The 26,314-nt window shown below is 49.0% G+C and overlaps 1 protein-coding gene across 1 annotated transcript in view; it reads right to left on the reverse strand.

The window, feature by feature from the left end:
- Positions 1-1,882: 1,882 nt before the first annotated feature.
- Positions 1,883-26,314, reverse strand: part of wtip (WT1 interacting protein) — a 43,491-nt gene continuing 19,059 nt past the window's right edge. Inside the window, exons 2-8 of the mRNA XM_072279999.1 lie at positions 18,327-18,428; positions 13,737-13,804; positions 10,946-11,008; positions 10,174-10,304; positions 8,581-8,632; positions 7,520-7,588; positions 1,883-4,267 (exon numbers count right to left, since the gene is read on the reverse strand). Coding sequence (XP_072136100.1) covers positions 4,115-4,267; positions 7,520-7,588; positions 8,581-8,632; positions 10,174-10,304; positions 10,946-11,008; positions 13,737-13,804; positions 18,327-18,428 — 638 coding nt within the window. The 3' untranslated portion in view covers positions 1,883-4,114. The remainder of the gene's footprint in view (positions 4,268-7,519; positions 7,589-8,580; positions 8,633-10,173; positions 10,305-10,945; positions 11,009-13,736; positions 13,805-18,326; positions 18,429-26,314) is intronic.

Raw genomic sequence — 26,314 nt, forward strand, 5'->3', positions numbered from 1 at the left:
AGGAAATCTGATAGGAGAGAGCAGAGGCCATGGAAGAAAGAAAAGGGAGAGGAGCACCAGGGGGAGGTGAGGAGATAAGGTGATTGAGAGAATAAGGAATGGGGAATGCTGACGATGACGGGGAGGGGGGGGAAATTACCTTAAGTTCAAGAAATGGATGTTCATGGCATTAGATCGGAGGCTCTGCAGAAGGAATATAACGTGTTGCTCCTCCAACCTGAACGTGGCCTCATCACCATAGTAGAGGAGGCCATGGAGTCACATGTCAGAATGGGAATGGGAAGTGAAATTAAAAGGGAGGGTGGCCACGGGGAGATCTCTTTTTTTTGGCAGTCTCATTGGGGTAAGTTTTATTTGAGTCAATAAAAAAAAAGCAAAGTGGCTATTGTTCAAGTGGACTAGGGTTAGAGAGGGAGGCTTTGGCTCAACAGGTTTCGTCGAGACAGGTGGTTCAGAACCAGACTCGGGTTTAATATCACTGGCCTATGTCGTAACATTTGTTGTTATGCAACAGCAGTACAGAACACAAAATAGAGAAAAAAAAACCTGTGAATTACAGTACAGTAGCTAAATTAAGTATGCAAAAATAGAAATTAAGTACAGTACTGATGTAGTGTTCATGGCTTCAATGTCCATGCAGAAATCGAATGGCGAGGGAAGAAGCTGTTCCTAAATTGTTGGGTTGCTTCAGACTCCTGTACCTCCTCACTAATGTTAACAGGGAATGTCCTTAGTGATAGAAACCACCTTTTTGAGGATTGCTCCTTGAAGATGCCCTGGATGTTACAGAGGCTAGTGCCCATGATGGAGCTAACTTACAACTCTCTGCAACTTATTTCGTTCCTGTTCCTGTGTAGTAGCTTCAGCTCTCCACTCCTCACCCTATGCCAGGCAGTACAAAACACAAAATACCCAGTTAAAATGCTCTCTGGGGTACAGCTGTAGAAATTTGCAAGTGCCTTTGATGACATACCAGATCTCCTTAAACTCCTAATGAAATATAGCCGCTGTCTTGCCTTCCTTGTAGCTGCATCGATACGTTGGGTCCAGGTTAGGTCCTCAGAGATACTGACACCCAGGAACTTGAAATTGCTCACTCTCTCCACTTCTGATCCACAATCATATCTTCAGTCTTACTGACATTGAGTAAAGTTGTTGCAGTGACACCACTCAATGAGATGGTATCTCTCACTCCTGAAGTTTAACCCAGATAAACAGGCGAGGTGTTGCATCTTAGTAGGGCAAATGTAAAGAGACAATACACGGTTAAGGACAAGACCCTTAACAGTATTGCTGAGTAGAGAGAACTTGGGGTCCAAGTTCATAGCTCTCTGAAAGTGGTAACACAAGTTGATAGGGTGGTTTACGGCTTACGGCATTCTTACGCTTATTAGTCCAGGCACTGAGTTCAAAGGTCTGGAGGTTATGTTGCAACTTTATAAAACTCTAGTTGGGCCACAAGTGGAGTATTGCGTGCAGTTCCAGTCTCCCCACAATACCAGATCAAGTACAGCCTCTCCTCTAGTTGGCACATTGCATCAGGAAACCTTCCTAAACACACCTAACAAACTCCACCCCATCTAAACCCCTTGCTCTAGGAAGATGCCAGTCAATATTAGTACAGTTAAAATCACCCATCACAACCCCTTTTTTTTCCAGCCTGGTGGTCCTGGTGTGGATGCTACATCGCCTCCTCCTCCTCCCTGACGGAGGAAAACAAAACAGTTCTTCAGCAGCGTGGGTGGGATTGTTCACGATGTTACTGGCCCTTTTCCAGCACCTTTCTCTATACATTTCCTTGATGGCCGGTAAGTGGAGGTCAGCAATGAGTCAACAAAGAAAAAATAGCAAAACTGACAAAGTAGCAAAGACAAGGTCAGAGTTAACTTACAAAAAAAAACTTTATTTTTGGAAAAAAGGCAGATTATATCTAAGGTTAAGTGACCTTCAACATTTACAGGTTTAATAATTTAGGTTGATATTATGTGGCTTTACTTTTAAGATAAATAACTCTACATCTCCCGTCTCAGTCCCACAGCAATCCCCAACACCAGCTGGGGGGTGGTTTCTGGGCTGGAGAAAAGAACAGCCCAGTTCTGGGCAAAACTTCACCTCAGCATTCCTCCATTCTGTGCCAACTCCTGCTGGCTCTGTGCTGGAGCTGTGCAGAATCCTGGAGGGTGGAGTGGTTTGCAAGAATCCAGCCAATGCATGGAAGCAGGAGGCTGGACCTTGCCTGCAGAGACAGGCGAGGAGCATCCATGGCTGGGTTGTAGAGGATGAAGGAATCCCACAGAGGGCAGAACCAGCAATGGCAGGAGGCCATCTTGTCACGGGGGAAGGAGCAAGAACTTTGCACTGTCCTGCTGCCAAGCACCACATCTGGGAAGGCAGCCCATGTGGCCAGAAGGCCTGAGGGATGTTTACCGCTGCCCTCCCAGCCAGGTCGGTGAGTCCCGGGGTCGGAGGTCAGTTTGAGTCTGGTGTCAATGTCTGAAGGTCAGAGTCCCAAAGTCCTGGTGTAGTTCAGAGGCCTGAAAGCGGTGAGTCTGAGGGTCCAGTGACAAGAGGAGTCAACCTGTCCTGGGGTTGGACAAGGGCTCATTCTATTTTTGTTGGTGTTGGTGGGCCAAAACACGGTTCCTGCCAGAATGTGTGGTTACACTTCCTCGGTCTGCGTTGGTCATTAACGCAATCCACGGTATGTTTCGATGTATGTGTAACAAATAAAACGGAATTGGAATCATTTCACACCACATCAGCCACTGGTGACTCCGCCACGGATGGTCCCAAGCACGGCTGTGAAAGTCGGAGCAACCCCATCCCGTAAAAACCCACAGCAACAGAGGCTCCAAAGACCCCGTCCCCCGGAGAGGAAGGATGGGCTCCACCTGGGGACAAGGTGAAAGCCTGGCCCAGGAGAGCTGCTGTCTGGAGCCTTTGCCCCAGTTGGGGTGATGAGCTTAAGAAAAATAAAAGTGATAATGCAACGATTCTGAGCAGGTTCAGGGTCCGGGATCAAAGCGACAGGAAGAGCAGTCAGTGGGCAGCAGGGCTGGGGGAGGAGGGAGGATGGGGCTGGCGGGTGACAGGGAAAGGGAGGAGAAAGGGAGAATAAATAAAAGTGCCTGGAGGTTTGAGACTTCCAGCAGGAGCGGGTGTGACCATTTCCCAACAGCTCTCAACCTCCCATCCAATGACTGATTGTGGGCACATACTGAATCCTCAGTGACTGGGAACAACATTCCTGTTGGTAACAGGCTTTGCTCCTCTGGAAAACAGAGAACGATCACAAGGTCAACCCAGCAACAAGACGCAACAGAATACAGAACAGTATGGCACAGTACACTGCCTTCAGCCCACCACGGTGCTATGGTGGGGACTGGTGCAGGAGACAGGGTTAATGAGCTGGGAGCCCTTATCCAATGATCGGTACAGAAAATATACCAAATCATCCAATTAGAAAATTAAAACGTACACTTTAAAAAAACTATTACAAAATTATGAAGTTGGGCCCACTGTACAATACCATGATGAGCAGTTTTATATAAAACAATTGTGATTGCTTGCATAGTCTGTGTGTGTAGTGACCTGTACAGCAAGGGTTAATCAGACCGTAGCCAGAACATTGATAAGTGCAGAGGCTCCCCACAGCAGTGGCTGCGTTCCGGTTCCCAGCTTTGCAGAACAGTTCGAGTCTCTCCCAGATACCCACCCTCTCGGGGGAGGGGGACAACCAGGGCTTTGGTCACTCAGGAGGTGTGGGATTACGCAGACCCTCGGTCAGGAATCTGCAACCCGGTTACTGAGAGCTGAGAACACGGCGAAGCCGCATTGAGCTGTCGCTCAGCAGGCCCCCCAGCGAGCAGGAACACTGACTGGCGGACATCCCGCCAGAGGGAAGCTGCTGTCTGGCCGACATCCCACTGCAGGGGATCTCAAAGGCCAGATTACCACAGTGCCAGATGCTGTAAATCGTCCAAGGTCTGTCTGTCAACCCGGGCTTGGTACTGTGCTCCTCGGTGATGAAGGTGCTCGGGCGTGGTTGCAACAGCAAGGCCAACCCAGAGGAGCGTCCTTTCTGGTCAGCATGGGGGAGGTTTGCAGACTCCAGTTACAGCTCGGTAACATGCAGCTGGTAGTTGGGCGCTGAATGTGCGGGTAGGGGGACGTTAATCCGGCGGATGTGACAACTGTGGCACAGAAGATGCCCCTCCAGGGGGTAACAGCGGCGGGTTTCCTCGTCGTTCAGCTGGAGGCCACAGTCCTGGGGAGAGAGACAACACAGAGGTTATGTATTTACAGCCTTTCACTCAACGAGCTGCATTGCCCAGCATCCCACCAGGTTAAGCCTAGCCTAATCACAGGGCAACTTACAGCGACCAGTTACTCCACCAATTAGCTTCTCTTTCCGCTGTGGAAGAAACCGCAGCGCCCAGAGGAGACTCACATTCTGACAGGAAGGACGAGAAACTTCTTACAGATGGACTGAACCCTGACATCCCCAGCTGTAACAGCATTGCCCTAACAGCTACACAACTGTGGCACCCCAAAAATACTGCACTGCCTACCAATGCCCGCAATAATCCCATTTCTACTCTCCCTAACTTAGTCATGCTCTCAACACCTCCCCATCAACAAAGAGTCGACCCTTCATCCACACACTCGTGACGATACACAGAAACGGATTACCTCATTAACCCCTTCCACACATTGTTGGGATCCACGAGGTCACAGGGAGAAGACAGACAGACACACACAGGCACAGGCCCATCACATCTGAACTGAGTGTGATACCAAATTGAACAGTATTCCTCCCATCCCTGTCCCCGGTCTGTGTCCCTCCATTCCCTATACATAGATGCATGTACCCGAGAGCCTCTATTTATCTGTCTGCACCAACATCCCTGACAGCATATTTCAGGCATCCACAGCTCTGTAAAACAAACCTTGCCAAATCATCTCCAAAATATCCCCTCTCACTATAAATGCATGTCCCGTAGTATTTGACATTTCTTTACTGAGGAAAAAAGAAAACTGTCTGCTCTGTCTGTGCCTCTCACAATCTTATAAACCTCTATCAGATCTTCCCTCAGCCGCCAGTGCTCCAGATAAAACAACCCAAGTTTATCCAGCCTCTTGTGATAGCACATGCCCTCTAAACCAGGCAGCATCCTGATAACACACACAAAATGCTGGTGAACACAGCAGGCCAGACAGCGTCTATAGGAAGAGGTACAGTCGACGTTTTGAGCCGAGACCCTTCGTCACCCTCAACATCCTTTCCATAATGGGGTGACCACAACTGTGTGCAATACCTCAGATGTGACCCAACTGGTTTTTTATAAAGCTGCAATGTAACTTCCTGACTTTTGGACTGGATACCTTGATTGGACAGGGCATGAAAGGTTACGGGGAGAAAGCTGGGGAGCGGGCCGAGGAGGATCAGCCATGATTGAATCGCGGAGGAGACTCGCTGGGCCAACTGGCCCAATTCTGCAACTATACCTCATGGTCTGAAAAAGGCAAGCATGCCACAAGACATGGGAGCAGAATTAGGCCATTCAGTCCATTGTGCTATTCCAGCATGGCTTATTTATTACCCTTCTCAGCCCCATTCTCCTGCCTTCTCCCTGTACCCTTTGACACCCTGACTGATCAAGAAACTATCAACCTACCAATCACTTGGCCTCCATAGCCATCCGTGACAATCAATTCCACAGATTTAACACCCTTTGGCTAAAAAATTCCTCCTCATCTCTGTTCTAATTGGAGTCCCTCTATTGAGGCTGTGCCCTCTGATCCTAGACTCCCCACCGTAGGAAACATCCTCTCCTCGTCCCTCTACTATGAGGCTGTGCCCTGTGGTCCTAGACTCCCCTTCTAGAGAACCATTCTGACATTAGCCTACTCATCTGGCATGTGCCTCCAAGTACTCTTAAACCTCATCCTTAATAATGAACTCCAACATCTTCCCAACCACTGAAGTCAGGCTAACTAGCATACAATTTCCTTTCTTCTGCTCCCTCCCTTCTTGAAGGGTGGAGTGATGGTAAATTAAATCCACAGATTCACTACTCCAAGCTAAAGGAATTTCATTTCTTTATGTTGAGGAATGAACATTCCTCTATTATGATGCCGTGCCCTTTGGTGCTAAACTCCACAAAAGAAAACATCCTCTTCACATCCACCCTGTCTAGGTCATTCAATATTTAATAGCTTTTAATGAATCCCTCCCTCATCTTCTGAGCTTTTGGGAAGCTTGGACCATTCTACTCATCACTGCTCCTGCAGGTCCTGCCATTAACAGCATTCTTCCCCTTATATTTGGTCTCCCGAAGAACACCCTGGCTGGTCTCCATAGGGAGAGAGATGGGGGGTGGGTGGGAGGAGAGAGGAAAGGTAAAATCAGTAGTCATAGAGCACTATGGCACAGTGCCGAACCATTAACCTGCCTAATCCCATTGACCTGCACATGGACCATGGTGCTCTCACATCCCATTGACCTGCACATGGACCATGATGCTCTCACATCCCATTGACCTGCACATGGACCATGGTGCTCTCACATCCCATTGACCTGCATATGGACCAGGGTGCTCTCAAACCCCATTGACCTGCACATGGACCATGGTGCTCTCAAACCCCATTGACCTGCACATGGACCATGGTGCTCTGAAATCCCATTGACCTGCATATGGACCAGGGTGCTCTCACATCCCATTGACCTGCACATGGACCATGGTGCTCTCAAACCCCATTGACTTGCACATGGACCATGGTGCTCTCAAACCCCATTGACTTGCACATGGACCATGGTGCTCTGAAATCCCATTGACATGCACATGGACCATGGTGCTCTCACATCCCATTGACCTGCACATGGACCATGGTGCTCTCGAATCCCTCCCATCCATGTACTTAACCAAATTTCTCTTAAACATCGAAATCAAACTCCATCCACACTCACACTAGCCTCTGAGTGATTAACTTCCCCCTCATGTTCCTCTTAAACATTTCACCCTTAACTCATGACCTCTGGTTCTATTATCATCGAACCTCAGAGAAAATGCAAGCAGGCATCATAATTTTGTACACCTCCATCAAACCTCCTCTCATTCTCCAAGGACTAATATCCTAGTAGCACTGGGCTAACCCCAGTCCTCCAGGATAAAACCCTTCTCCCTCACACTGAGTTCTGTCCCTGACCCCATTGGGTGACTCTGGTCCTGCTAGGGATACATCAGATGGTGGCTGGCCACAGGAAGGCAGAGTGAACCGAGGGGCTGGAGGCAAAATGAACCAATTGCTGAGGCCTCGCCCCCTGTGATAGGCCAGACAAGCCCCTCCCCAAACTGTTTAGCTCACACTCTCTCACAGCCCCCACACGATGGGAAAGGTGTGAGGGTTGTGCAAATCGGCCATTCCCAGCGATACCTCCCCTCTCCCACACCTACCACCAAGAACAGACTCTTCCCCCACCCTCAGCACCCCAGCAGCAGGGAGCGTGCGGACTGACCTCGCAGTGGTAACACTCCACATGGTAATCCTTGTCCATCGACACCACTCGGATCGTCTCCTCTGAACCCTGTGAATGGCACACAGAGGTAACCCAGCTGATGCATCACCAACAGCCACCACCCACCTACCCACAACCCCTCCTCCAGTTCTGAGGACACCAATGATACAGGGGGAATTTCAAACACGAGGCGGCGTACAGGACTGAGTTAGATCAGCTGGTAGAGTGGTGTCACAACCACCACCTGACACTCAACGTCAGCAAGACGGAGGAATTGACTGTGGGCTTTGAGAAGGGGAAGTTGAGGGAACACACACAGCTATTCACACAGAGGGATCAGCAGTGGAAAGGGACAGCAATTTCAGTTCCTGGTGTCAGCATCTCTGAAGATCTACTCTGGGCCCCACACATTGATACTGTTGTGATAGCAGCTGTATCGGACTCAGGGATTGAGGACATTTGGTATGACTTTCACAAATTCCTACTGAAATTTCATGAAGAGTATTCGAACTGGTTGCATCACAGCCTGATACGGAGGCTCCGATACACAATACCACGAGGGTTTACAGACTTGGAGCACTGCAGAGAGTCGTAGACCCAGCCAGCTTCATCACAGGCACAATTCTCCCCACCATCAAGGGCATCTTTCAGAGGCAATGCCCCAAGGCAGCAGCCATCATTAAGGGCCATCACCCCCAAGACACGTCTTCTTCTCACTGCTACCATCAAGGTACAGGAACACTCAACGATTTAGGAAAGCTTCTTTCCCTCCGCCATCAGATTTCTGAATGGTCCATCAACACTACCTATTTCGCCCTCATTTTGCACTATTTAGGGTAATATTTTTAAAATGTCCTGCACTGTACTGCTGCCACAAAACAAATTTCATGGTAGATACAGAGACAATAAATCTGATTCTGAACCCACTGTACAACATGCTCTTCTACAATAACTCAGTGCGTAAGGCAGGGGGTGTAGGAGATATCAGGATAGTAAGGGCAAGGGAGGGGACGAGATGCACGGACAAGAGGGGGAAGAGGATGAGACGAGGATGCACGTACCTGTGCTGGGAGAATAGGGTGCCCACAGGATGCACACTTTGGGGCAAACACCCTGTAGATGCAGAGAATTGCGGCACATTAGACAGATGGTGGACACTGAGATGGAGACAGTCCCACCCCACCCCCAACTCAAAACTCCCAAGCAGCGAACTGCCATCTGGACAATGAACATTATCTCAGTATTTCGTAAAAATGTTTTGCTCCCTTTTGGGAAAAAAATACATAGAAACACACATGTACCTTCCTGAAATTTATATATATATTTTTTAAATCAATCATTCCGGAGGACTGCAGAAGTTTCACGATGTACGCCAGAGATATTACACCTGATTCTGTGTTTCCCTTCACAGGATGCTTCCTCCTGTGGGGTGTCTCAGACCACAGGGTGCCCATTTAAGACAGAGATGAGGAGGAATTTCTTTCTTTTATGAGAGGGCGGTAAACCTGTGGAATTCATTGCCACAGACGACCATGGAGGCCAAAATATTTAAAGCAAAGATTGATCAGTCAGGGTGTCAAAGGTTACAGGGAGAAGGAAGTAAGAGGGATAATAAATCAGCCTGATAGAATGGTAGAACAGACTCAATGGGACAAATGGCCTACATCTGCTCCTATGGTGGCGAAGACAGAGGGAGATAGAGATGTGGACATCACAGACCACGCACTCCATATTCCAAACAGGACAAGTGCCAGCATGGTCAGAGGGAACAGCCGGGGAGTGAGGTCTGAGCATCAATGGAAAAGCTCATCCCCACCTCTCCCTCGAGAAGGTGTTGGTGGGCGAACCTCCTCTTCAAACCATTGCAGCCCCTCTAGTGAAAGTGCTCCCAGCAATCATGAAGGAAAAGCAAATTTCCAAACCCATTGTGAACCTCGATCAAAGAGCCAGCACAGGCATGATGGACCGAGTGGCCTGTGGTTGTTCTGGTTTGGACTCGATTGGGTCACTACATGACCACCAAGTGACTGGGAACAGGCTCGATTGTGTCACTACAGAGATTTACCAGGATGCTGCCTGGTTTAGAGAGTATGCATTGTGAGCAGAGATTAAGGGAGCTAGGGCTTTACTCTTTGGAGAGAAGGAGAATGAGAGGAGACATGATAGAGGTGTACAAGATAATAAGAGGAATAGATAGAGTGGATAGCCAGCGCCTCTTCCTCAGGGCACCACTGCTCAATACAGGAGGACATGGCTTTAAGGTAAGGGGTGGGAAGTTCAAGGGGGATATTAGAGGAAGGTTTTTTTACTCAGAGAGTGTGGTTGGTGTGTGGAATGCACTGCCTGAGTCAGTGGTGGAGGCAGATACACTAGTGAAGCTTGAGAGATTACTAGACGGGTATATGGAGGAATTTAAGGTGGGGCTTATATGGGAGGCAGGGTTTGAGGGTCGGCACAACATTGTGGGCCGAAGGGTCTGTAATGTGCTGTACTATTCTATGTTCTATGTTTTATGACCACCAACTGACTGGGAACAGACGCGCATTCAGAGACACTGGGTACAGGAGTGTGCGTACCTGCATACACACACACACACACACACACACACGGCACTGACACATAGCACTGAGTCCCAGGGTAGGGAAGAGTCTCACGTGTGGTAATCCTTGACACAGTAGATGTTATTTTCCACATCAACGGTAAAGGGAACACCATCCAAACACTCGTTACACACCACGCAGCGGAAACAGCCTGGGTGGTAGGACTTGCCCAGTGCCTGTAGGATCTGGACAGAACATGGAGTGTCAGACCGTCGCACAGCGTGGGAACCTCCAGAATACCTCTCCTCACCCTACAATTCCCCAAGCTCCCAACCCCCTCCTCTCTCCTTGCTGCCCACTAATTCCAATTGATCTCTACTTCCCGGCACACAGAAGAGAAGGGGAGGTGGGGGGGAAGCACCACCACACACAGGTTCCCCTTGTCCCACTGCTCTCCACTGCCCGGCCTCAACGTGACTCAGGAAACACTCCCTTTGTCACTGGTCCACATTGTGGGAACCGCGGTGGCATAGCGGTTAGGGCAACGCTACTACAGGTTGGGACCTCGGAGTTGGGAGTTCAATTCTGGCATCCTCTGTAAGGAGTTTGTACACATGGAATGTATGGGATTCCCCCGGGTGCTCCGGTTTCCTCCCACAGCCCAAAGATGCACAGGTAAGCAGGTTATTGGTCATTATAAATTGTCTGTAATTATAAATTGGCTGGGTTAAGTCGGTGGGCCGCTGGGTGGTGACGCTCGAAGGGCCTGTCTCTTGCTACATCTCTACATACATAAAATAAAATCGAATCGCCCCTGCCTGGCCTACAGAGCCCTATAGTCCTGTTATCCAGAGTGTTCATCCTGGGAGGTGATCACATTCCTTACCATCTCCATTATCAGATGACCACACACGAAACACTTGTCTGCCGTCTGCTGGAAGCCAGAATACTGGAAAAAAACACAAAGAACCCCTTCAGAAATCCCACTCCACTTTGTAATCACCGGGTCCAAATGGGCACTACACACAGGAGATTCTGCAGATGCTGGAGGTCTTGGGCAACCCACACAAAATATTGGAGGAACTCAGCAGGTCAGGCAGCATCTATGGACAGGAATAAACCGTTGATGTTTATCCAAAGAACCATGAACCCTTTTACCAGGATCCACATGAAGGGTATCAGCCTGAAACGTCGACTGACATGGAGCACTACGGCACAGAAACAACCCTTCAGCCCATCGACCCGTGCCTATCCAAATTTCTCTTAAATGCTGTAAATAAACCCACATCAACTTCCGCTGGCAGTTCGTTCCACACTCTCACCACCCTGAATGAAGATTCCCCCTCTTGTTCCCCTTAAATATTTCACCTTTCACCCTTAACTCATGACCTCTGGTTCTAGTCTCACCCAACCTCAACGAAAAATGCCTGTTTGAATTTACCCTATCTATACTCATAATTTTAAGAACCATTATCAAATCTCTGCTAGTTCTGCTGCGCTCTGGGAATTAAAGTCCTAAACTATTCAATCTTTCCCTATAACTCGGGTCCTCAAGTCTCAGCAACATGCTGCAGTTTGAGAGGGAGGAGCAGAAGTCACATGTATCAGTATCGCGGTAGAATAAAGGGAATTACAGAGGCATGAGAGAGGGGCTTGCCCAGGTCGATTGCAGGATACCGGTGGGGATGACAGCAGAGCAGAGGTGGCTGAATGTTTTTGGGAAACGTTCACAAGACACAGGGTAAAAAGTCAGCCTAGATTCTGCAAAGGGAAATCGTTCTTCGAGGAAGTAACGAGCAGGGTGGACAAAGGAGAGGCAGTGGATGTTATTTACTTGGATTTTCAGAAAGCGTTTGATAAGGTGCCACACATGAGGCTGCTTAACAAGATAAAATCCTATGATGTTATAGGAAATATACCGGCACAGATAAAGGAATGTCTGACAGGCAGGAGGCAGCAAGTGGGAATAAAAGGGGTCTTTTCTGGTTGGCTGCCAGTGACCATTGGTGTTCCTCAGGGGTCAGTATTGCTTTTCACATTGTTTGTCAATGATTTAGTTAATGGAATTGATGGCTTTGTGGCAAAGTTTGCAGATGATATGAAGATAAGTGGAGGGGGTAGGTAGTGCTGAGGAAGCAATGCAATTGCAGCAGGATTGGACAAATCGGAAGAATGAGCAAAAAAGTGGCAGATGGAATATAGTGTTGGGAAATGTGTGATAATGCATTTTGGTAAAAGGAACAATAGTGCGGACTATTACCTATATGGGAGAAGGTTCAAACATCAGAGGTGCAGAAGGACTTAAGAGTCCTCGTGTAAGACTTGCAAAAGGTTAATTTACCGGTTGAGCCTGTGGTAAAGGCAGCAAATTCAATGTTGGCATTTATTTCAAGGCCAAAAGAATATAAAAGCAAGGTGATAATAATGCTGAGGTTTTATAAGACAGCAGTCAGGCTGCAGTTGAAGTATTGTCACTGTTTTGGGCTCCATATCTCAGAAAGGATTTGCATTAGAGGATACACAAGACACATCGATGATAGAAAAATAGAAGGCTATGTGGGAGGGAAGGACTAGATTGGTCTTGGATCTGGTTAAAGGGTCTGCACTACAGGGTGGCCTGAAGGGCCCGTAGTGTGCCATACTGTTTTGTGTCAATTATGATTTTTTCACCCTCTTTGCACTTTGTGGCACATCGGGTTGCAAACTTGCTGTTCCTTTAGCATTTTGTTTGTTTTTTTTAAAAAAACAAAACCGAGTTGTTAGCTTGAAGCTCAACGCAGAACAGACGGAAAGCTGGCCAGACCCAAACCCAGGACCACTTGCCTCGAAGTCCAGTGCTGACAATTCAAAATGAGGACAACTCCTCTACCTGTCCCCACATACCACAGATACTGCTCGACCCGCAGTGAGTATATATAAAATAAGCAATAAGTATGAGGACATGAGATTCAGAGTCTTTGGAAGTGAGAACAGTTCTGTGAAGTTATCCCTCTGGTAAAGAGGGGATGGTTTTTAATTTGCATCTTCCACTTCAGAGACGGAGGGGGTTGTTGAAGGTCCAGCTACAGGGGCTGCATGAAGAGGCAGCAGAGGACCATACTGAGTGAGGAACCTCACAGCTGCCGGGGAGGGTTAAAGAGGTTGGAGCACAGATCTACCTCTGCCCCACAGCAAAGCTGGGTCGTGCTCGATTCTGTGTGGAAGGGTGGCGAAGGACTGCAGTGTTCAGCGTGACACTATAAGGCACCAATGAGCTGGGTTCAATCCCCACCACTGTCTGCAATGAGTCTGTACGTCCTCCCTGTAACTGTGAGAGTTTCCTCCCACATTCCAAAGAGGTACGTATTGGGGCGAGTGCCTGTAGGCATGCTATGCTGGCACAGGAAGCACAACAATAGTTATAGGCTGTCCCCACCACATGCTTCAACCGTGTTGGTTGTTGACACAAACAACACATTTCACCGGATGTACACACAAGAGATGCTGGAAAACAAAGTGTCCTGATGAAGGGTTTCAGCCCAAAACATCGACTGCTCATTCATTTCCACTGATGCTGCCTGACCTGCTGAGTTCCTCCAGTGTTTTGTGTGGTTAACTATACATTTCAATGTATGTGACAAGTAAAGCTAATCTGAAAATCTTCACCTGTAGAAAATATAACAGTACTGTAAACTCACCAGGAAATCTTCCTCACAGTACACCTTCCCGTTGACATTGTAGAAAGCTTTCCCTCGTAACCTCCGACCTGTGGAGAGGAGGGAGGCTGATGGTTAGAAGTTCAACTTAATGACAGAAACCTGTTGGGGGCGGAGGGAAGAGAGTTGGCTGTTAGCCGCCATGCCGGGCGGGGACAGTTGGCCGCCACGCTGGGCGGGTGAGTTAACCGTCACACTAGGTGGGACAATTAACCATCAAGCCAACTGTGGCCTACAGAGGCAATGGTCACGTGCAGGTTTTGTGGGTGAGGGGTGGAATCTGGAGGGGAAATGATGTGAACATTTGGGAGAATGATGAAGAATCAGTGTAAATGGACAGCCAGTAACATCGAGCATGGCACAGGCCCTTCAGCTCACAATGTTGTGCTGAACCAATTCATTTAGCAATCAAATAGCCCACTAAACTAATCCCCTCCACCCACACAATGTCCATATCCTTCCATTTCCCTCAAATTCATGTGCCTATCTAAATGTCTCCAATATTTCTGCCTTTACCATCACCCCAGGCAACACACTCCAGCACCGTGTTTAAAACAAAAACTTGCCCCTCGCATCTTTGAAATTACCCCGTCACACCTTAAATGCATGCCCTCTGGTATTAGACATTTCAACCGTGGGAAAAAGATTCTGTCCACTGTATCTGTGCCTCTCATAATAATCTTATAAACCTCTGTTAGATCTCCCCTTAGCCTCCTTTGCTGCAGAGAAAACAGCTCAAGTTTGTCCAGCCTCCCTGAGACTGGTGGGCTGAAGGGTGTTTCAGTCAAACACAGACACACACGCACACAAACGCCTCACCCCGTTCACATTCTGCACACACACACCTCACCCCGATCACATTCTCCACACACACACACACCTCACCCCGATCACATTCTGCACACACACACCTCACCCCGATCACATTCCACACACACACACCTCACCCCGATCACATTCTGCACACACACACACCTCTCACCCTGTTCACATTCCACACACACACACACCTCACCCCAATCACATTCTGCACACACACACACCTCACCCTGTTCACATTCCACACACACACCTCACCCCGATCACATTCTGCACACACACACACACACCTCACCCTGTTCACATTCCACACACACAGACATGTCTCACCCCCATTTCACATTCCACACACACAGACATGTCTCACCCCCATTTCACATTCTGCACACACACCTCACCCCATTCACATTCTCCACACACACACACAGACATGTCTCACCCCCGTTTCACATTCTACACACACACACACATAGTACACCTCTCTCAGCGCAGAAGGATTGCTGTCTCAGAAGCAAGTTTTTTAAAAACACGGTGGGTGTGTGGAACCTGCCAGCAGCGGGGGTGGTCGAGGCAGATTTATGTTAGTTAAGTTCAGTTGTAATTGCCATTCAACCATACGTAAATACAGCCAAATGAAACAGCATTACTCCAGGCCAAGATGCAAAACAGAGTGCTAACAGTCATACACAAGACCAGGCACATAACAGCAGTAAACATACAGTCACTCAAAAAACATTTGAGATAGGCACTTGGATGAAAGAAAAAGAAATGGATGGCTCTACAGGAAGGGTTAGATTGATCATAGGTTTAAAAAGTCAGCACGACGTTGTGGGCCGAAGGGCCTGTACTGTTCTATATTCTCAGATACAAGATCTGTGGTGGGTGGGATCTTTGGTTGTGTCCAGCACCTTCCTGACACAATGGGAAGTGTAGACAGTCTGTGGATGGGAGACTGGTTCACGTGATGGTTCACACTCTGCAGCTTCCCCCAGACTCGGACAGAGCAGCTGCCATACTGAGGATGGTGGCTACCAGCAGAGGGCAGACGCATCCGTCCAGTGACACAGCCTATGCTCCCAGACAACAAGGTCACGGCTGATGTAATCTGGCCCTTCTCATCATCCAAAATCATAACCACTGACTGAGAATTCAGACTTGCAGAGCGTAACCCGCCTCCCTCAGCCCTTCATGCTCAGTCTGCCACAGAGAATTCCAAAAATTCACTCAAGTTCGAGGGAGGAATTCCCATGGCTGAGGCCCTGTTATATCCATTGGTTCTGGAATCTGGCTCCCAGAGGAACCACCATGCAGGGCTTTGCTTCATCAGCCGTCCCAGCCTGGGCTCTGCCCTGCCCAGAGATGCTGGTTTTAACAGATAAAAACCAACAGCGCCAACCGGAGAAAAGCCGCCGTGGACGCTCTCAAGCGAAAGGAGGATTGGGCATCCCCCTTGTAGAAGCCCAGAGCTACAGAAACACCAACAGTAGTAGCTCCACAGAGGGGGAAGGAAGGATCTTTGAATATGGGGACAATTTGAAAGACGGGCCCAGGACAGCCTGGTAAGGGCGATGTTGGTTATTGAGAACTGGAGAAAGATGGTTATTGCAAGCAAGTAATGCTGAGACTTAACAAGGCAATGGTCACACCACACTCTGAGTATTACGGAAAGTTTTGGGCCGCTTATCTAAGAAAAGATGTGCACAAATTGGAGAGAGCGCAGAGGAGATTCACTAGAATTATCCTGGGATAGAAAAGATTAACGTATGAGGAGTATTTGACGGCTCTGGGCCTGGACACGCTTAAGTTTAGGACAATGGGGGCGATCTCACTGGAACCTACCAAACGTTGAAAGGTCTGGGTAGAGTGGATGTGGAGATGATGTCTCCTATAGTGGGGGAGTCAAGAGCCAGAGGACACAGCCTCACAATAAAGGGACGCCCATTTAGAATAGAGATGAGGCAGAGGGTAGTGAATCTGTGGAAATCGTTGCCACAGACGGCTGTGGAGGCCAGGTCAATGGGAATATTTAAAGTGGAGATTCTTCATTGGCCAGGGTGTTAAAAGTTTACAGGGAGATGGTGAGAGAGTGGGGTTCAGAGGGATAATAAATCAATCATGATGGAATGGTGGAGCAGATTTGATGGGCCGAATGGCTTAAATCTGCTCCTACATCTTTAGTCTTTGACAAGATCCCATGTAGAACGGATCACGGGCAAGCTGGCAAATGGGATTGAAAATCTGCTTGATAAATCAGTGTTTTCTCAGATACAATCAGTGGTTCCATCTGATCCAACATTCCCAGGTTTGCCGGCATCTGCTCGTCCCCTGAGCTGAAGGAACAAAGGCAGATGTTCACCAACACTGCCTGTGTAGAGCACTTGGAGGAAGTACAGGAATCTCAGACTTTTGGTCAGTTTATCTGTAGGCTTTTCCGTCGCTGGACATTGGTGTGGGGAGAGTCAGGCCTTCAATAATTACCTGTGTGTCCACCAGGGAGGGGCAGACGATGGGGTCTGGGTGGAGATGTTAAAATCTTTGCTGGCCTCAGGCAAGGTGCCGGGTGACTAGAGGACTGTAAATGGTTTGCCTTTATTCCAGAAAGGCAGCGGGGAAAACGCCAGGCAACTACAGGCCTGTCAGTCTAATAGCAGTGGTGTGGATATTACTGAGAGAATTATTGTATCAGAATTAATCTACACTGGGAAGGGCTGGAATTAGTCAAAGATGCTGAGAATCAGTTTGCTGCAGAAAGGTCCGGTCTGATTGGTATCTCTGAAAAATCCACAGTGTGTGAGGGCAGTGATGTGGGCCACGCGTCCTGTGAAGGATCCCATGTAAAAGTGATCCGGGGCAAGCTCGCAAATGGTTACAAAAATCAGCTCGGTAAATTGGTGTATTATTGTCACATGTCTGAGGAACACCGAAAAACTTGCATACTGTTCATACAGATGGTCACAGCAATGTGTTGAGGTAGTTCAATAACAGAATGCAGAGCACAACAGTTACTGAGAAAGTGCAGCACAGGCAATACAGTGACGAGGTAGACTGCAAGGTCGAGAGTCCCAACATACAGGAGATCTGTTGAAAAGTTGAGAACAGAGGCCTGGAGTGAAAGGGCATGGCAGTCTGTGGAATTCTATGTATTCAGAGCGGATGGCGGGGTGGAGGTGCAAGGCACTCCTTCCCTCCGCTAGCCTGTAGGTCACCCTTGGACAAGCTGTAGCGCTTGCGCAGCCCCTCCCCCAAGATCAGGGTCACATGAAGCCATGGGAGCAGGTGGTGAGTAGTCATATGAGCAGTCGGTGCACATCACAAGTCCTGACGTCAGGCAGACAGCCTCTGAAGAGTACTGGTAATGTCTGGGGTCACCATCTTGAAAAGACACTGCCCAAGTGGCAGCAATGGCAAACCACTTCTGCAGAAAAATCACAGTCCTGGAAGACCATGACCACGACCACCCACGTCATACGACATGGCAGATAATGAATGAACAAACTCGGTCAGAAACAGGCCCTTCAGCCCATCTTGACCATGCTGTACTCCATCCATGGTCTGCTATGCTGTAGAGATTGAAGGACTTGCTGTCTGCCTTGGCCGGCCCCTCAGGCAGCAGGTCCCAGGCTGGCCAACACTGACACCAAGGAGGCCTTTACGTAAGTAAGGACTGAAGGGGAGTGTCTGCATTGGAGAAGGCAGTGGTGCGGGTGGGCTGGTGAAACAACGGGACATGGGGTACATGCACGGTCTACTCACCACAAGAACAGCAGATGAAGCAGTTGGTGTGGTACAGATTGCCCATGGCCTGACAGGCTTGGCTAGACCCATACACACCCTTCCTGCACTTCACACAGATACCTGTGGACCAGGAAAGAAAAACAATTCTCTGTTAAATGGAGGAAAGGGTTGGCCCTTCACATTCAGCTGCATCACACAAGACAATAGGAGCAGAAGCCTACTCTGCCATTCCATCATGGTTCGTTTCTTTTCCCCTTTCAATCCCATTCTCCGGCCTTCCCTCATAACCTTTGATGCCCTGATAACAAAAAAAAATCTATCAATGTCTGCTTTAAGTACTGTACACTCAATGCCTTGGCCTCCACAGCCCTCCGTGGCAACGATGAGATTCCCTTCATCAGGAGGGAAGGAAATTGGAGGTCAGAATAAGACGGTATGGGAAGGGGAGGAGGCTGGACAAGATGGCAGGGGATAGGTGAAACCAGGGGAGAGGGAGGGGGTGAAGTAGAGATCGGGGGGAAGTCAATTGGTGAAAGAGATAAAGGGGCAATCTGACAGGAGGAGGTGACCATGGAGAAAAGCAAGGGGAGGAGCACCAGGAGGTGACAGACGGATGGACGGGGGGGGGGGGGGGGAGGTGAGAGAAGGAAACGAGGAGGAGAGGACGGTGGCAATTTCCAAAAGTTCGAGAAATCAATGTTCATACCATCAGATTGGAGACTGCCCCCCAAGAGAAATTATAACCTTGCTCCTGCAACCTCAGTGGGCCTCACCGTGGACGCAGAACTGAAATGGATGGCCACCAGGAAAACTTACTGTTAGGGCAGATGGAGCGGAAGTGCTCCCACGAAGCGGTCTCCCATTCTACGTCAGGTCTCACTGATATAGATCCGTGGGGAGGGACGAATGGACAAGGGAGTCGTGTAGCGAGCGATCAGCGTGGAAGGCAGAAAGTGGGGGGAGGGAAGGATGAGCTTGGAGGTGCAATCCCGTTGGAGACGGCGGAGGTTATGGAGAATCATATGCTGGATGTGGAGACTTGTGGGATGGTAGGTCAGGACAAGAGGAACCCTATCCCTGATGGGGGCGGCGGGGGGGCGAGGAGAGTGGGGGCTACGTCAGAAATGGACCAAGTAAATTTAAGGGCAGTGTGGAAGTTGGAGGCAAAGTTGATGAAACTGATCGGCTCAGCATGGGTCTTGTGTTCCTGGCACTTCATCCATGGTGATGTTGGGGAGCGGTCCCCGCAGTCCAGCTCTCCCTCACACCTCCTCTTCCACCCCCCCCCCCACCGCACTTCACCCACTGTGATGTTGGGGAGCGGTCCCTGCAGTCCAGCTCTCCCTCACACCTCCTCTTCCACCCCCACACCTACACCCCAGTCACACAACAGTGCAACACAGGAACAGGCCTTTTGGACCACAATGTCTCCACCAAACACAATCACAAATTAAACTAAATCCCTTCAGTCTGTATGTGATCCAGCTCCCCCGATTCCCTGTATATTCATGTGTCTAAAACAGGGTTCCCAAACTTTCCATGCCATGCCACGGATTGCTAAGCTTAAACGAAGCGTCTGTGGACTCCAAGTCTAAAATGACAATATCGATCTACCTCCCCATTAACGGGCACATCAACACAGCGCTGTCACAGGAAAGCAGCATCCACCAATGACCCCCACCACCCAGGCCACGCTCTCTTCTCACTGCTGCCATCAGGGAGCTACAGGAGCCTCAGGACTCACACCACCAGGTTCAGGAACAGTCATTCAGGCAGCATAATCAAAGAGCCCACACATCCTGGACATTCTCTCCTCTCCTTTCTCCCATCAGGCAGAAGGTACAAGAGATTCAGAGATGAGCTTTATTCGTCACATGTACATTTGGAACATGTAGTGAAATGTGTTGTTTACACTTGTGCTGGGGCAGCCAGCAATGGATTAACACCATACAGTAAGATGGCGACATCTGCAATGACTTTCAAAGACAAGTGGACATCTGCAATGAGCACCACTCCTGCCGTGTACTCACACTGCCCAGCTCTGCGGCTGTTTCACGTTTCGCACCACCTAGGTCATCGAGGAAAAATAACAGCAAGCCATTTGGCCCTCACTACGTGATCTCCTTTACCCCAAAGACTTCCACACACAAGAGATATCACTTCCTCAGATATATTCAGTGATAGCCACTGCATCCCTTAGTGGAAGAGGGTCGCAACTCCTGGATGGAAGAGACCTCATCTCCGTTCATTCTGGTGCCTCACCTGACATCCCATGTCTATGACCCCATGTTTCTTGCCAAGGGAAACTCCTTCCTCAGTCTATTACCCAAACTCAGAACTTTCCTCCCTCCCCATCCTTCAGAACTCCAGTGAACACAAACCCAGTCAACTCATCTGACAGTCCAACCTACCCAGGAAGCACTCCTCTACGCCAGGGGTACCTAATGTGAAGTTTATAGACCTCCAGGTAGGTGGCAAGGGTCCATGGCATAAAAAAGTTTGGGAACCCAGCGTGTCAACACCTCTGAAGATCTATCGTGGGCCCAACATATTGATGCAAACACAAAGGCTGTATTTCAATGGGAATTTGAAAAGATTTGGTACGTCACGAAAGACTCTTGCAAATTGTGACTGGTATGGAGGCACCAATGAACAAAGTGCTGCCAGCTCTATCACGTCGAGGACAAGTTCATGTCCAGGTGATACCCACCATCTGGACATGCCCTCTGTGATACTAACATCAGGGCCAAGGTACAGGAATCAAGCACCAGTAAAAAGGATTACAGTGGACTCAGGTTAAATAGGCTACCAGTTAATCGGAGCAGCCGCTTATTTGGTACAACTCTTAAAGAACAAAAACTAATCTAGAAAATAGCTGGGATTCCCCTCATTTAATTGGGACACTATTCCGCTTAATTGGTACAGGAGACTTGCTGAACAGTTTCTAACTACAGTCAGGCGCGTGGCCGGTGCAGTGTCGTAGTGCCGGGTCTGGGCCCAGGCAGAGGCCTGGAGGCGGGGCAAGACCAGAGGTTCAATCAACTTAAGCACCAGACCAAACTGAAAAAGTCGGGACGGCTGAATCGAGGAGGCAGGGCCCGGGCCTGAGAGCGGATGGAAGCAGCAGAGCCCAGAGCAGACAGCGAGGAACGACCAAAGGTTTGGACGATTTAAGTACTGGGCCAGATTGAGATAGTCAGGGTGTCAGGAACGGAGGAGAGGTCTGGGCTGGAGGACAGCTCGCCACCCTGCAAGGTTTGCTCGACTCTGGTCTGGAACTAACGGGCTACAGTGGCGACTGGGTTCATGCGATGGATTCCCTTTGGTGAACTTCACTTCCAAGTTCTATTTGCTTACTTTTACTGTTTGCACGATTTCTGCACATTGGCTGCCTGAGAAGTCTTTCTGTTATAAAATGGGTTCTATTGTGTTTCTTTGTTTTCGGTTGCTTACAAGGAGACAAATGTCAAGGTTGTAAATAGTATACATACTTTGATAATAAATGGACTTGGAACTTTGTTTTGCTCAGGCTTGGAGATGCCTGAAACAGCTGGGAGTGAAAATGAAAGATTTCACTACTTCAAAGAAGAATTTGAAGGTATCGACAATCATCCTGAACGTTACAATGAAAATGAAGTTTTGGGAGAATCTATCGTTGACAACTCAGTATGAAGACAGTCCATTATATGCATTATGTTTCTGTGCTAATTTTGTTTGTTTACAGTCAAAAGGACACAGTGTACACTGAATTAATTCCTCTATCAGTAACTATTAACTAATATTGTTTTATAGTACTATAGTAGGATCAGCCGTGTTCTAATTTGTTCTGTATTTCAATTAAATACATAATTTGTTACCCAGTTATACTGTCTTCTTTAATACCTTCTTAACCATTTCCATGAGACCGGCTAATTAGGTCAGCTGTTTAACCGGGCTAAAACGTACTGGTCGTTCTGTGTCCCAATTAAACAGAATCCACTGTAATATAAACAGGTACACTGCGGTCAGCATGGACCTGATGGGCCGAAGGGCCTGATTCAGTGCTGTACAGATAAAGATTCACAAACATACATCGATGATCAATGCAGTCTGAGGCTGCGCTGGGGGCAGTCCAGTCGTGTCACCACGTCTCCAGTGCCAACATAGCATGCTCACAACTTACTCAACGAAACAAGTACATCTTTGGAATGTGGGAGGAAATTGGACCATGCAGAGGAAACCCACGCAGCCACGTAGAGAACCTTACAGACAGCGGCCGGTCACTGCATTACCATGAAGCCCTGTATCGGAGTGTGCAAACGGTTTCAGCAGCCAGGGTTACTCCGAGAATGAGTGACACAACAACACAATTCATCAACACTATCAGTACCCGCGTGTCAACACCTCTGAGAATCTACCCTGAGCACAACCTACCGATGCAGCTACAAAGCAGGCACAACAGCGGCTATATTTCAAACCGCTTTCTTGCTTGTCACCAAAGACTCTGGCAAATTTCTACAGATGTATCATGGACAGCATTCAGACTGGCTGCATCACTGCACAGGATCAGAAAAAGCTGCAGGAAGTTGTAAACTCAGCCAGCTCCCTCACGGGTACCAGCCTCCCCAGCAGTGAGGACATCTTCAAAAGGAGATGCCCCAAAAAGACAGCATCCATCAGTAAGGATGATGGATCCTCATCACCCAGGGCATGCCCTCTTCTCATTGCTACCATCAGGGAGGAGGTACAGGAGCCTGAAGACACACACTCTGCATTTCAGGAACAGCTTCTCCCCCTCGGCCAGCACGTTTCTGAACAGACAATGAACCCATGAACACTACCTCAGTACTTTTTTTTGATCTTATTGCACTACATACATTTAAAAAATACATTCCTTTTAATTTTGTTTTTTATTATGTGCTGTAATGTACTTCTGCCGCAGAACAACAAATTTAATGACATATGCCAATGATATTAAGCCTGATTGTGATAGCACAGGGAGACTGTTCAGCTCAAGCACATGGTGCTGATCCCAGAGAAAGACCATAAAATACAGCAGAAGTAGGCCATTCAGCCCATCAAGCCTGTTCCACCATTCAATCATGGACCAATCCAATTCTTCCAGTCATCCCCACTCCCCTGCCTCCTCCCCATACCCTTTGGTGTCCTGCCTAATCAAGAACCTATCTCTCTCTGCCTTAAATACACCCATTGACTTGGCTTCCACAGCTGCTCGTGGCAACAAATTCCACAGATTTCCCACCCTCTGACTAATTTCTTGGCATCTCAGTTCTAAATGGACGTCCTTCAATCATGAAGTTGTGCCCCCTCGTCCTAGACTCCTCTACCATGGGAAATAACTTTGCCATATCTAATCTGTTCAGGCCTTCTAATATTCAGAATGTTTCTATTAAATCCCTCCTCATTCTCCTGAACTCCAGGGAATACAGCCCAAGAGCTGCCAAACGTTCCTCATACGGTAACCCTTTCATTCCTGGAAACATTCTCGTGAATCTTCTCTGAACCCTCTCCAATGTCCTTTCTAAAACAAGGAGCCCCAATCTGCACATAATACTCCATGTGTGGTCTCACGAGTGCCTTATACAATATCACATCGCTGCTCTTATATTCTATACCTCTAAAAATGAATACCAACATTGCATTCGCTTTCTTCACAACCAACTCATCCTGGAGGTTAACTTTTAGGGTATCCTTGCACAAGGACTCCCAAGTTCCTTCGCATCTCTGCATTTTGAATTCTTTCCAGTCTGCCCGTTTATTTCTTCCACCAAAGTGCATGACTGTACACTTTCCAACATTGTATTTCATTTGCCACTTCTTTGCCCATTCCACTAAACTGTCCAAGTCTCTCTGCAGGCTCCCTGTTTACTCAACACTACCCGCTCCTCCACCTATCTTTGTATCATTGGCAAATTTAGCCACAAATCCATTAATCCCATAGTCCAAATCACTGAAATACATCGTAAAAAGCAGCGGTCCCAACACTGACCCCTGTGGAACTCCACTGGTGACTGGCAGCCAGTCAGAATAGGATTCCTTTATTCACACTCTGCTCTCTGCCGACCAGCCAATGTTCCACCCAGTCAGTCTGTTCCTGCCCAACTCCTTCCCCAATCTATTTTATTTGAAGCACCTGACTTGCTGCTACAAAAAACTCTTGTGCTTTCCCACATCACATTCCAGGTGATCGTTCAACAAAAAAAAAAAAAAAAATCCGCACCCCCTCCCCCTGGCTCTGTGCCCACCGGCCCAAATCCACATTCCCAGCTCTGTGCCCACCGGCCCAAATCCACATTCCCAGCTCCGTGCCCCCCAGCCCAAATCCCCACCCCCAGCTCCTGTCCACCGGACCAAATCCACATTCCCAGCTCCTGCCCACCGGCCCAAATCCCCATCCCCGGCTCCTGCCCACCGGCCCAAATCCACATTCCCAGCTCCGTGCCCCCCAGCCCAAATCCCCACCCCCAGCTCCTGCCCACCGGCCCAAATCCCCATCCCCGGCTCCTGCCCACCGGCCCAAATCCACATTCCCAGCTCCGTGCCCCCCAGCCCAAATCCCCACCCCCAGCTCCTGTCCACCGGCCCAAATCCACATTCCCAGCTCCGTGCCCACCGGCCCAAATCCCCACCCCCGGCTCTGTGCCCACCTGCCCAAATCCACATTCCCAGCTCCGTGCCCCCCAGCCCAAATCCCCACCCCCGGCTCCTGCCCACCAGCTCAAATCCACATTCCCAGCTCCGTGCCCACCGGCCCAAATCCCCACCCCCGGCTCTGTGCCCACCTGCCCAAATCCACATTCCCAGCTCCGTGCCCACCAGCCCAAATCCCCACCCCCGGCTCCATGCCCACCGGCCCAAATCCCCACCCCCGGCTCCATGCCCACCGGCCTGAATCCACATCTTCTAGCACTATTCGTACCGGCCCAAATCCACATCCCGCCAGCACTGTCCCCCACCGGCCTAAATCCGCATCCTCCAGGCTCCCACAATGGAGCACTGCCTCACCATCTCCCCACCCATCCAGTCCCTTCCACATCACCTCCTCAGCCCTAGGGGTGGAGGGAGACCAGGAAGTTGGGGTCTGACACACTGGCCAGGGAAAGGGTCTGTGCTGTTACAGGGAGATTTTCATCGGCGAAAGCATGGACCACAGACCCAAACAAAGTGCGACTCAGAGCTGTGGGAGTTTATAGAAAACTTTGCTTTCATGCATGTCAGCTTTGCCAGGAATTCTCACGGACTGAAGCTCTCCCGAGGGACTGGGGTGGGAGAGTTTGCATTCCTTCCCACAGAGCATGGTGAAATCTCTCCCTCAGCGCTCCACAAAGACCACGGGGTTGATAACACTTCATATGATCCACTGCTGATGTGTACACAGTCTCTCCATACACTTCCACTTCACTCGAGACCATTCAGTCCATCAAGTATGTACTAACTCAAAGCAACTGGCCCACCAACCCAATCCAATTCAGTTCTCCTGAAACTATTTATTTTCTCTTTATTTAGAGATACGGTGTGGAACAAGCCCAACACCCACTAACTTAACCCTAGCCTGATCAGAGGACAATTTACAATCACTGATTAACCTGGTACCCAGTAGTCCGAGTTGAAATGAGAGCGTCCGGAGGCTGGGGAAGGATGAAATCTATTCAGTCACAGGGGGAACACACAAACCACACGGACAGCTCCAGAGGTCAGGAGTGAAACTGGGTCAGGCTGTTGATACACCATCCATGCTCACCTTAACAGTAGGACATTATTAATCAGACGACCCAGTGAGCCCCCTGAACTCAATCAGCACCAGCTGAGGAGGTTGACTCTGCACATCTACATTTACAACGCGTCGCGGAGAGTATCTCACAAAGCTGCGTCATTGCATGGTACACAAACTGCAAAGCAGCACAGAGGAAGGCTCCGCAACTGGTGGTCAAAACTGCCCAACACATCACCGGCACCAGCTTACCCGCCACCGAGGATAGGTATGCAGAAAGGAGCTGGAAAAGGGC

The sequence above is a fragment of the Mobula birostris genome, chromosome 15, assembly GCF_030028105.1.
Source record: "Mobula birostris isolate sMobBir1 chromosome 15, sMobBir1.hap1, whole genome shotgun sequence".
NCBI lineage: Eukaryota > Metazoa > Chordata > Chondrichthyes > Myliobatiformes > Myliobatidae > Mobula > Mobula birostris.